General features: G+C 39.6%; 1 protein-coding gene across 2 annotated transcripts in view; it reads right to left on the bottom strand.

Annotated features, from left to right (window-relative positions):
• The window catches only part of BRINP3 (BMP/retinoic acid inducible neural specific 3), a 308,838-nt gene that overhangs the window by 264,303 nt on the left and 31,653 nt on the right, over positions 1–12,882 (bottom strand). For both annotated transcript variants that reach the window (XM_089515811.1, XM_089515810.1), the window contains exon 2: positions 11,595–11,880. In XM_089515811.1, coding sequence (XP_089371937.1) covers positions 11,595–11,830 — 236 coding nt within the window. In that variant the 5' untranslated portion in view covers positions 11,831–11,880. The remainder of the gene's footprint in view (positions 1–11,594; positions 11,881–12,882) is intronic.

Raw genomic sequence — 12,882 nt, 5'->3', positions numbered from 1 at the left:
ACCATTCTGTAGCACTATTATTTGTACAATTACTGCTTACATTACTTCAATAAAGACATAACAACATTTGTTAAGATTAATCCAAAATTTGATTCCCCACCTCCCAATCTAAAATGAAAAAAAGTCTATTGCAGAGACAAAAGATAAAAGTTCCAAATGAATGTTTCTTTTGCAGAAAGTGCCTGGCCTTATTAACTCTTGTTGAATCTTAAATGATAGAACAGACAAGGTATTGAAAAGCAAATGAAAGGGAATAGCAAATAAGAGAGCAAAGCCAGCCACACATCTAAAATCTTCAACTGAGCAGCTATAATGGCTTCATTTCACATATTGCATCTTTGCAATTCTGTCTCTTCAAAGGGGACAAAAATCTGACTTAAAAAAAGAAAGAAATCTAACTACAGCTGATGTTGGGGTATGGCTACAGAGGAGGAGAATCATACATGCACTCTTCAGGGAAGAATGCTTGCATTCTGAATCCCAAATGAAATTTTACTTCTCTCTTCAAATTCTTACCATCACTGTAACTTAAACTGCCAACTGAACATTTAGAAATACCTTTCAGCCTTCCAAAGAAAACAGATAGGCAAAGTTATCAAGGGAATATGTATACAGCAAATATAAGAGTTCTAGGTGTGAAAAAATTCCAGTTTCTCATTCTCTGCAATTGTAGAAATTTGGAGTGAAGAAAAACTTCATTGGGATAGCAAGATTATTGGGGGGGGGGGGGGGGGAGCTTTTATAACAACAATAACAATAATAAAATTTTATTTTTATCCTACCTCTTCCAGAAGGATCAAGGAAGCTTAAAACAATGATAAAACATGACAGTACAACAATACAAGTTAAAACCCATTATCCCTCCCTTTAACATATAACGTAAAATTACCACATGACAGTAATAAAATAACATCCAATCATTAAAACAATCAGTTAACAATAGAGAGATGGGTATTCTAAAGAGATGGAAATTCTAGAATATCCTATATGGGGTTTCCTCTCAATAGGTGACCAAGCATACTAATTAGGGAAGGCCTGTTGGAAGAGATCCATCTCGACAGCTTTTTAAAAGTTTTTTTAAAGCTATCAAGGGTGGTAATGTTTCGGATCTCTTCCGACATGCCAGTCCATAATTTGGGAGCAGCAGATGAAAAGGCCCTCTGGGTGAACACAGCTAGCCTGGTCTTTCTTGTCTGCAATATTTTTTTCCAGTGCACAGGGTGGATTGTATAGAAGAAGGTGATGCCACAGTTACATTGGACCCAGGCCATGAAGGGCTTTAAAAGTCTTTATCAGCACCTGGTACTGTGCCCGGAAACTAATAGGCAGCCAGTGAAGACATTTTAACACAGGTGTTATGTGGTCACCTCTAGCTGTTCCAGTGACTAATCTGGCTGCCATGTTTTCAACTAATTGGAGTTTCTGGACTAGGTACAAGGATAGCCCCATGTAGAGCACATTATGGAAGTTGAGACATAAGGTTACCAGTGCATGTACCAGTGCATATACCATGGTTACCAGGTGCCCTGGCTCCAGGAAAGGATGCAGCTGGTGTATCAGCCGCAGTTGATAACAAGCACTCCTGACTGTCACATTTACCTGATTTGACATCTGAAGTGACGAGTCCAGGAGCACTCCCAAGATGCAAACACAGTCTTTTAAGGGGAGTGTGTCCCTGTCCAGGACCAGTTGATTTATCCTTATACCTGAATTAGGAGTCTCAACAACAAGTACCTCTTTCTTATCTGGATTCAGTTTTAGTCTGTTTTTCCTCATCCAGTCCATTATCGCTTTAAGGCATTCATTGAGAGAAGAGAAGCCGTCCTTGGTCAATGCTGTCATCAGAAGCATGGGGAAATATAACTGGGTGTCATCAGCTTACTGATAACACCCTGCCCCATGTCTCCAGATGATCTCTCCCAGCGGCTTCATATATATGCACACACACACACACACACACACACACACTAGCATTGGGGACAGAATGGTGCCTTGAGGGACACCAGATTTAAAGTTCTCTTTTTGAAGAACAACTGTCCCCTAGCGTCACCCTTTGAAATCTATCTAAGGGATAGGATCAGAACTGCTGCAATGCAGTGCCTCCAATTCCCAACTCTCTCAGGTGTTCTAACAGGATGTCATGATGAATAGTGTCAAAAGCCTCTGAGAGATCCAAAAGTACCAACAGAGCCACACTTCCTCTGTCAATACATAGATGAAGATAATTGACCAAGGCAACCGTAGCAGTCTCAAATCCACATCCTGTCCTAAAGCCAGTTTGAAATGGATCAGTTTAATCCAAAACTATTTGGAGTTGAAGGGCAACTGTTCTCTCAATTACCTTACACAGAAATGGAAGATGGTCTATAGTTGTTCATGTCCAGGGGATCTAAAGAAGCTTTTTTCAGTAGCGGTCATACCACCACTTTCTTTAAACAAGGTGGAAACTGACCTTCATTGAGAGATGCATTAATAATACATTAGTTTACCCCCATAGCTATGCCCCTGACCTGACACATCCTATATGCATTCTTTCAATTGCCATTTGGCTAATGGAAACCGAGTAGTGCATACACACACACACACACACACACACACACACAAACACACAAACCTTTGAAAATATCCTTGATAGGAGGCCCTTTCCAAATAAAATGGTGGCATAGGTACACTTTTGATCTTATCTACCACCCAAAGAAGTGCGAGACCACTGAAATTCCATAAACAAACTGTTAGGATCTGAAGGAGACTTGGGCCCCATTCCCACTATAAAAAGAATCAGATTGCTGAGTGAATTAAATGACCCTAGTTCCCATTTGAAATCGTTTTTACCAGACACCAACTAAAAAGAGGTTATTTTGAAAAAACATGATACCAAAGCTTGTCGAGCAAGTCGGAATGAAAGATTGGAATCGCAGGATTCTGAAGGGGAGGGACTAATGGCAGAGGGCTATTTACCATCCCTCCCCATTGTTTTGGAGATGTCACCCCCCACCCAAATGCTTTCTTGTCGTTATTGGTGTGATGTTTGGTTCCTTTAAAAAAAATCTAAGTGCTTAAGTGACAGAATGGTTTAGCAACTCCTTGAAAAGATGCTAAACTACTCTGTCGCTTAAGCGCTTAATTGTATTTACAAAAGAAAGAAAAGAAAACATGCCCTGTCCTCCTTCTCACAAGCCTCCCTGGGTCCTGGCGCTCTCCATTTGTGTCGTCGTCCTCCTCCTCCTCCTCTTCTCCCTTCCCAGCCTGGCAATGTCCCTTCCCCACCCCCAAGCTCCCTTTCCAGCCTTGCCTCCGTCTCCTCCTCCTTCTCTTCTCTGCTCCCCCTTGCCTTGCTCCATTGCCATCCTCCTTGTCATACTATCTCAGCCTCACACTCTCAGCCTCAGAACACAGTCTCTCAACCTCCAACCACCCCTCCTCCCAAATTTCCAAGCTGGGTTTGTGTCAGATGATTTGCAGGGGAGTTTAAAGTGGTGCTGCCAGCAAGAACCACAATGGCCTCAAAAAACAAAACCCAATCACACAGGACAAGGGGAAAAAACATTTCATAATGAGAACTAGGGTTCTTTTGAAATCGCTTTCCAAACCAGGGCAGGAGCGAATCATGAAGTGATTAATCCTGCCAGTGAGAATGACCCCTTGGATACAAGACTTGGGTACAATAAATAAAGCTTAATCTACATCATATGTGCAGGAAAAACACAATATTTTGGTATTCTCTTCATATTAGGGTTATGTTTTATCATCCCCTTGTGCTGTTATCTTCATAATGTAAAACAACTACAGTATAGATTATTCACACATTACTCAGTGAACACAACAATGCTGTCTTGATTTCTAGAAGGGTTAACATTAGCATGGGAAAGCGTTGCCGCATGACTTCTTTTGTATACCAACATTTCCTGCACTACTTTTCCAAACAAGGCAGGAAACATTGCATTGGTTCCAAGGCCACAAAAGTCATGGCGGAAAGGACTCTTTAAGTAGACCTACTAAAATCAATAGGATTTGCCTTTGTTATGGCAAAATTAAGCCCCAATTTCTTCATTGAATTTGGATCCAACTTTCAGTCTTCAATATTATCTGTCAGATTTCTGTTGACTGAGCTTTCCAGCAGGTGTGATTAAATCATTGTGAAATGAGGGCATTCTGTATTCAGTAGGATCTTTCTTTCAACAGCAGAGACGGTCCCTGACTATATTACATTTTGTCCACAGAAACAATCCTCTATAGGAAAGCAGGCCATTTGGTATTAACCAAAAGCAATTTACAAATCACTGAAAAATTGCTGGAAAAAGCAGACAAGACTATTTTTGCTATTTATTCCCTAACTGAAGAAGCTATAGCAAAACTAAACAGGTTTCCCTTCAAGCACATTTATAATCTTGATCCTCACAGTAGCCCATAAATGGAATGGAATGCATAGTCACCCACAGAAAAAAGTTACTGGTTTCCCAGAACAGCTTTAAGTACATTAACAGTGTTCTTTACCATGCATGGATCTGAGTAGAGTTTGCTTTCCTTGTAAGCCTGCAGCAGATATTTTATTCCTTCTTCCTTAAATTACATTTGTTGAGTCCCCATTACCAAACGCTGTGCTTTCCGAAGTCCTTTTATTCACTCTTATCTGCTCTTCTCAGCAATATGCCTATACTATTTTACAACCATTTTTCATTTTAAGTTCTAAAATTAAAACAATATGGAGGGACAAAAATGCTCCTTTATAGCAAAAAATATATTCATCAGCCTTAAGAATATTGTTATTCATTAACATTATGGTGAGACTCTGTTTCCAGGAAAATAGCCATGGTTTAGCAAAACCCCAAGATTTTTTCTTTAACCTTGGCTGCTCCACAATATAAATTATTCAGGTAAGTGCTATACCTCTCAACTCTGGCAATACTTTCAAAATTCTTTCTATATTGCTTAGCTCTTTAAGAAATGTTTTGTTGAATATATATATATATATATATATATATATATATATATCTCACACCTCCTCCACCTTTATATGTGTTGGTGTGTGGGGAGGGGCAATACTCTGCTTTAGAGAATTGGGAGGTTCTTTTACTTTTGTACATTTTAACAAATAATGACGGCTACATGGCTGCAATGATACAAATGCGTGGCATTTTTTGTTTGTTTCTGAGCATCAATGCTTGAAATTATAGGACAGCTGAAAAAATATGCTCCCCATAGTTGCATATCTATATTTGGAAATATCCCTCTGTATATCCTTAAGTATAATAAAGCCAACTTGAGAAATTTTCTCCATGAATCATCCATACTTGAATGGTAATTTATTTTTGACATCTAACAGTGGAAAAACTGTGAACTATAAATTTAAGTAATCAAAGAAGGGGGAAGGAAGGAAGGAAGGAGAGCAAAAGAAAGAAAGAAAGAAAGAAAGAAAGAAAGAAAGCGGTAGGCAGGCAGGCAGTATCAATTTTATGTTTTGAAGGAGGTATTCAAACATACTTGAATCCCCCTTATATTATGTCTTCTGTACAAATTAAGCCCAGAAAAAATGTCAGATTTTTTTTCTCTTGGTAACAGTACATTACAGTTAAATTTAATTTTTCATTTTCCCAGTTTGTCTGTATCAGTACTGAAGTGAGTTTTTTTTAAAATCATAATACTTCTGACATTTTGATGTTTATACAAAGCTCCATCATTCACATAATCTCATTTCAGCTTTCTTCCTTGCAGAAGCAAGTTCATAGACACATGTTTAAAGATATGAGGCAAGTGTATAAAATTATTGTGACTTTTAAAATAAGCTTGTGAGCTCTGGGTCCTTGCACAGAGTGCTGAAATGTGTAGTTCAGGAAAGATAAGCAATTAGGCCATGCAGCTCTTAGTTACTGAAAGAATGTAAGATATAATAAATGAATAAATAAATAAATAAATATCCAAAACTTAGCTATAGAGCTTGCTCATATGTGCAATATATTATGCCTGATTTTTCCCCCAGCTAAATGTGGTAGAAGCCAAATGAATCAAGTTTCTTTCCGTCTCACTTTGTTTATTGTGCTTCTTCCTGTTTGTTACTGACTGAACTAGAGGCATAAATATTCACTAATTTTATACTCAAATAAAGCAAACAGTAATTCCAGCAAGGAATTTTCTGCACAAATCACGAATTTTTCAAAGCTCATTTACAGTTTGCAACAAATTCTGTTCCAAATTTGCATGCAGTTGTTTTGTATAGAAAACAGCTTTTTAAGCACAAGAAACATTTTCCCTGTGCAGAAAATACTAGTTCTACACAGAAATATGATTTTCCATGCAGAAAAGGGTGTTTTTTGTGCAAATCAACTGCATGTTTGGACAAAATAAATATCTAATTACAGATTTTTTTGTATGTATGTGCAGGAAACAGTGTTTTCTATGTAGAAATATTATTTTCTGTGCAGAAATATTATTTTCAGCAAAGAAAAATCTGTTTCCTGCAAAACAACCATTTGTGACTTTTGCAGAATGGTCAAAACTGCAAATATTCTTGTCTGTCCAGGATTCTTCTCTACAGGATTTCTCAAAATAAGAAGAAACATGATTTTCATATACTTTTCAACTTTTAGAATATTATTTCCATACATTGTCTGAACCCAGCATTCATTATGTATTGCTTGCAGCAAAACATACCTTTTCAAGCCCATCCAATACAAAATTTCTAGCAGATTCTCTCTCCCACTTTCAGGTTTCCAGGTTCTGGGACCTGGTCCCTCAAGTCTCCCCACAGCCTATGAAGATGCTGCTACACCTCTGGAACACTGCAGATAAAGATAAAGTGTGCCATCCTCCTATCTTAAGGACCGTATCCTTGCAAGGCTTACCAGCACAGACCATGCTTTCTTACCAAGCTGAGCGAGGTGGCCAAATCACCTATGAGAAATGAGGTGGTGCTACAATTTGGTGTAAACATGAGGAGGTTGGGCTTTTCTTCACCTGACTGTCTTGTCTTTTTATCCCAAGGTGGCAGGGTTCTCTGACCCTAAAGCCAATTTTCATATCCCTTGGGTACTGGCCAGCTGGGTTAGGAAACCCTATCCATCCTCCTGATTCTCACCTCTCCTTATCTAATGTTGTCTTTATTCACCTCCACCAATAACTCTCAGTGGTCTGTACATTTACTGATGAAGTTTTTCTTTTCAAGGCTGCTTTCCTACTGGCATTTTTGCAGCCACATGGATTATTGAACTTCTCCCTAGATCCAACCAGGACATTTCTGGATGGTCCCTTTTCCTGTTGTACCTTCATTTTAACCAATGGGACATGATATGCACATACATATCAGAAAACAGATAATCAGGGCAGAAAACAGATGATTACTTTGGGGACATTCCTGGCAGGACAAATTTACCCAATGCAGACTATGCTGGACTACTTAGATTTATGTCTGCATGTCCTGGGTGTTGTTTTTACACAGACTGGCCTCCCTCACATTCAATGCCAATTCTGTTCTGCCCTTAAAAGAGCCCTCACAATGGTCAACATCCCCCTTTGACAATTTTCTACCCACTCCTTCTTTGTAGGAGCTGCTATGGCTACAGCCAATTATGATTTCCCCACCTCTGCTATTTGGCAGGCCCTCATGCCCCCACCCCCATTTAATAATTTGTATTTCCTGAACTGGTCCTCCAATGACAGTGTGGATAGTCTCAATTTTTGGGTCAAATGGCATGTGGGCACACCCAGTATCCATTGGTGAAGTCTATGAGACATGCAGTGGGAGGCTGTACTTCCCAGATCATTGAGCTTGCTACAACGCAACCTTCGACTTACGTAATTCTCCTTCATTTGCATGAGAATGATCTAGTTAAGATACCTGGGCTCCAACTTGTTGGTATAGTGATACCTGACATCCATAACATCCCACATTTTCACCCAAATGTTCACATCTAGTGGATGAAGATGTTACCAAGACAGCTATGGCAAGGTGCTCATAGCCACTCCTCAGTCAATGCAGCCCAGTGTCATGCTAACTGAGACATCATCCATAACCTCACTTTGTTCCTGTCACCTACCCAGACACATGGGCAGACATGGCCTAGCTGTACAGAGGGGATGTTGTACACCTTTCTCTGGGGGACTGTGATCTCTACTTGGATTCCTTCACCCACCAGCTAGAGTGTTACATTCAAGGGGCATGGTCTTGCATGAGGGGGTGCCAAGCGAACAAATGCACCCTCCTGGATAAACTTGGGGAAAGTGTGGTTGGGTTGTATGCATGTGTGTGTCTCTCTCTCTGTGTGTATGAGAAAATGCATATTCATATTGTGGAACTATATAAATAAATAATAAGTAAGAAACCAAAACAGAACACATATGAATGGAAAATGGGCAACTTAAGTGAAAGCATGCTTGACAGATCCACCCTTCTTCTATATGATATTTTTTAAAACTAGAAAGTAGTAGGAAGTATAAGAATGAATCATCAAGCTAATCTCTGTTTGCATGGCTCATTCCCACAAAACCGACTGATCAGCAGTGATGGGTTTTAAGTCATCTCCATCCTCAGTTATGTGTGCCAACTAGCCATTATTATTTTAATCAGTGATCAATACAGTACTGTTTAGATAGGAAGCCAGCGATATAGTATAAATCAACAACAAAAATTGAGGGCCTATGAACACAGGTAGGATACCATAGGCCAACACCGGGTATCTTGGCTATGGTTCTGGCCCATTCCTATGCCATGGCTGACAGAGTGATGCCCAGGTGTTCACACTCCCTCCCACTGCCACACTGGAGCCACCACCACAGCACTCCCCTTACCTGCCACATTATCCCCTCTCAAGACCCTTGCTGCAGCCGAGGCAGAAATGGGGTGCCTGGTTTCACCCATGTGGCCAGGCACTCTCTGCCAACTTCACAGGCTCTGGCTGAGACCTTGAGAGGAAATGCAGCAGAGGTGGCAGGTAAGGGGCATGCAGTGGTACAGTCTGTTGGCTTTAGAGGCAGAGTTTCCAGGAAACTCGGCTGCAAACAGTGGGTCTTTTTATGCTATGCTACAGTTCTTTGGGGCTGGAGTCTGGTCTGGATTGGCAAGCAGTCTGGTCATTCCTGGCCCAGGGCTATTGGCTTGTGTCATGTATAAAGAAAGAATCCAGGCCATGGGAATGCAGGCCTTTTGGCCTGCGCTTTCAGACCCTAAGAATTAGCATGCTAAAACAAATGGCTATGCTCCTCATTTATATGTGGTCTGTGGTCTGCTCCTCTTTTAATTGTCATTGCTTCCTAAATACACACACATACACATTCCTAAATTGTAAGCATTATGAACATGATCATATTATGATATAAAGAAGAAACAATTTTAGATTCCTGAAAAATTGGAAAGTATTATATTATTGAGGGTTCCAAGAAACCCATGCATAAAGAGAAAGAATTTATGTTCTTCCTCTTTCTTTCTCTATGTTTTTGTGTTAAGTTTAAATAAATGGGCAACCTGAATTGTTATGCACAACAGACACATGCAGATTTTCCTTCTGAAAGCAGTTCTTTTTGCTGCATTGTTTGCTACCTTGAAGGGAGCATTCTGCAACTTTCAGAGGCAGAATGAATCTTGAATACTTTCGAGATTCATTTCAGACTGGTTTCAGGCCTGGTAATGGGGCAGGGTATGTGTTTCCCTTTTGGTTCTATAAGACCTCTCTCACTCTCTCTATCTCTCTCTCTCTCACACACACACACACACACACACACACACACCGTTTGTATTATGTATTTTTAATTTGTATTTTACTTTTGTCGGCCATCTTGAGTTCTATACGGAAAGGAAGACATGCCATTAATATTTATAATGATACAGCATAAAAGCCTGTGATAGAAAAGGCACACTGCAGAGGCAGTGTCATGTATGTTCCTTTTCAGTCTGGACTGTTATAGTCAATATGGTGATAATAATTTTATAAAACCTGAACCACAAGGGAAAAAAAGGATTAATATACAGCAGTTTGTTTTGGAAACAATTTTGTTTTTTTATCGAATATAAAAGTTGGAGCAGAATAAAATATGTTGACTTGTCTTTGTATTATTATTATTATCATTGTCATTTCCCCCTATCCTTTGAACAGAAAGATTGCTTTCAAAATGCAGTAAACTGTGGTGGACTCTGCTGATCTATTGAGCTCTCCAAAGCCCCACAATGCATATTTCAAAATCACATATGCATAACAAACCTCATCATGTCTGTGCCTAAGACAGGAGAATCTAATGTAAAAATTGACCTGCAAGACAGTGCCCTCTGGTGCATAGAAAAAAGTAATGGAAAATAAATCTTCACAACACAAAGACATTTTTTAAACCTCCTCCCAAGCCTCTACTTATGAACAAGCAGCAGTTGTGCACGTAGACACAAGCAGGATGAAAATATTGAGTCTGCCCCCAATTACCACAAGCCCAATAGCTCATAAAGCTGGAAACTATGGCAAAACAATCTGAAGCAAATAAGTGACCACCTGTTCAAACAATTTTACTGGCATAAATTGGCCAAGTGATAGAAATTGCCAATCTGTTTCACTCTCTCTCTACATTTGCAACTCCTTTGTTTGGGCTGGAGAAAAGTAGTTTGCCAGGATCAATGATTTTAAAAAGAGATAAGCATTAACATATCCTCTTCTCTCCCTCTAGGACTCTGTTCTCACTTTCCTCGAATGCGGGTAAACCCACATTAATGGAATTTCAGTGGTCAACTGTATAGCCATTATTAATGTTAGTAATGCATATAATATGTTTCATGTACAAACAGCACAACTATTCTTTATCTGATTTATACTCATCACAACAGCCCATGGATTACATGAATCATATTCTTATTTTCTAATAGGTAGAAATAATTGATGCTGAAACATTGCTTCTTGTTTGATGTCCCATTTTGATGCCAGCAGGGATCCTGTGCCCTTAACAGATGATACTTGTCTGGCAAACATTTAGCAGGGGGGAACTTTCTCCATCGTTTTTGTATTTATGTGAGAAAAACCTTCACCTGCTCTTGTGTTGGCTATCTTTAACCCTCTTGACCATGATTAAATGACGTGGAGCACTAGCAAATATTTTTATTATTATTTACAGCTCTATAATTATAGTTTTATTTATATGAAAATAGGTTGAAACACAAATACATATAGGCCCAAGTAGCCCATTGCACCAAACTGGGCGCAATATTAATTGCATGAATTGAAACTGGCATGTACATTTTAAAAAAGTAAATAGCAGCCATAAGCATGGGGAGGCAAAGTTCAAACATTTGTTACCCTGCCACAACCATGGCAGAAATTATTTATCCAAAACTACTTCCATAGATGCCAGCAGAACTTGGTTATGACAAAGATGCCAAAGATTGTAAAAACTACAGCATGCAAAGCGTATGCCCTACTTTTGTACTACAGCTCACTTTTAACAGGCAGCAGAAACTTTCTCAGGAACTTATGCCACTGAAAGAGACCTTGGTATAGATATATTTGGAATGAAAGTAGAGATACACTTTGACTTCCACATCACTGCTTTCCCCCACTGCTTTCTCTTAAAGAAATGTTATTTATATACAGCTCCCACAGAGGATTTCATGCTTTTTTAAAACTTCATACCTGTAAATCTTGTATCTTGTGCTAAATCCCTGTCGGCTTCTGTCCACAAAATCCGTGTATTCTGGGGAACGAGATGAAAGTCCCTTATCCGAGAGGAGCCAGTCGAAGGGGCTTGTGGCATGCTGATCTGAAACAGCAGCAACCGCTAAAACCCAGCAAGGAAGACTCAGGGCTATCCACTCCCATAGAGCCATCAGAGAGAACAATTCAGCACCAGTACTGCATCGCCATATCATGCTTCCACTGGGGACTTAGAGTCTTCATTCTCTTAGCTGTCCCTTAACACCTAGACAAAATACACAGAGAATTAGATCAGCATGCCTCTAGAACAAATAGGAAGAACTCTTTTTGTCCCCCCCTAAAAAAAAAGAAACAGCTGACAGAGAGTCAGAAGGGGATTGAAGAGCAATGGAAAGGAGGAAGACTAAGAGCATCCTTCCTATTGTGTCTTCCCCTCTTTGTGTACACTGAACTTGGTGTGGACACTTATATTTGTGTGAGTGAATGACTATGCCTGCATGGATGCCAAAAAAAGAGTAACAGCATGGATAAGTGTGTAAGCTTGTGCAATTGTAAGTGTGTATTGGCAAGTCTGTACATAAGCAAAGAGACCTAGGCTCAAAACACACTGCAGAAATTATCCAGTGTGAGACTGATTTAACTGTTCTGTTTCAATGCTAGGGGTTTCTGGAAACTGTAGTTTTGTGATACGTTTAGCTTTCTCTGTCAGACAGCTCTGGTGCCCCAATAAAATACAGTCCCCATGATTCCCTAGCACTGAGCCAGGGCAATTAAAGTGGTCTCAAACTGGATTATTTCTGCAGTGTGTTTTAGACCCAAGATAACTGGAGGACTATATGGATAGAAGAATTAACTTTACTCCTTCTTCCCTGTACACTCATCCAGAGTCTTCCCAACTTTCCACCCATTTATGGAATCCACAGTCCATACAATCACACTATAAGCCATTATTTACTGGGTGAAAGGCACATTCTGGCATTTTGTTCAACCTAATCTTTAATGTCAGATTTGTAAATCTGTATTGGTCTCAGATTTGCAATATTTTTTTTAAAGCAGCATCTCAGTAGTACTGTAAGAACCCCAACTGCATCCATCTGCCAGCATAACAGCATTTGCCAATTGCAGACCCGCATGACCCTAAATCTGTGGGAATTGAGGGTGAACAGGGGAAGAGGGGAAGTCCTATTGTGTGGATCAAATAGTCTTTTCATGATGCTGGATGTTACTCATTGTTTGTAATATTAATCACAATCCTATTCTGAAAATA

Source organism: Sceloporus occidentalis, unplaced genomic scaffold (assembly GCF_023333645.1).
Source record: "Sceloporus occidentalis isolate IW3139 unplaced genomic scaffold, rSceOcc1.0.p SCAF_3, whole genome shotgun sequence".
NCBI lineage: Eukaryota > Metazoa > Chordata > Lepidosauria > Squamata > Phrynosomatidae > Sceloporus > Sceloporus occidentalis.
Note: the sequence above shows the minus strand (reverse complement) of the source record. Positions and strands in the feature narration are given on the sequence as shown.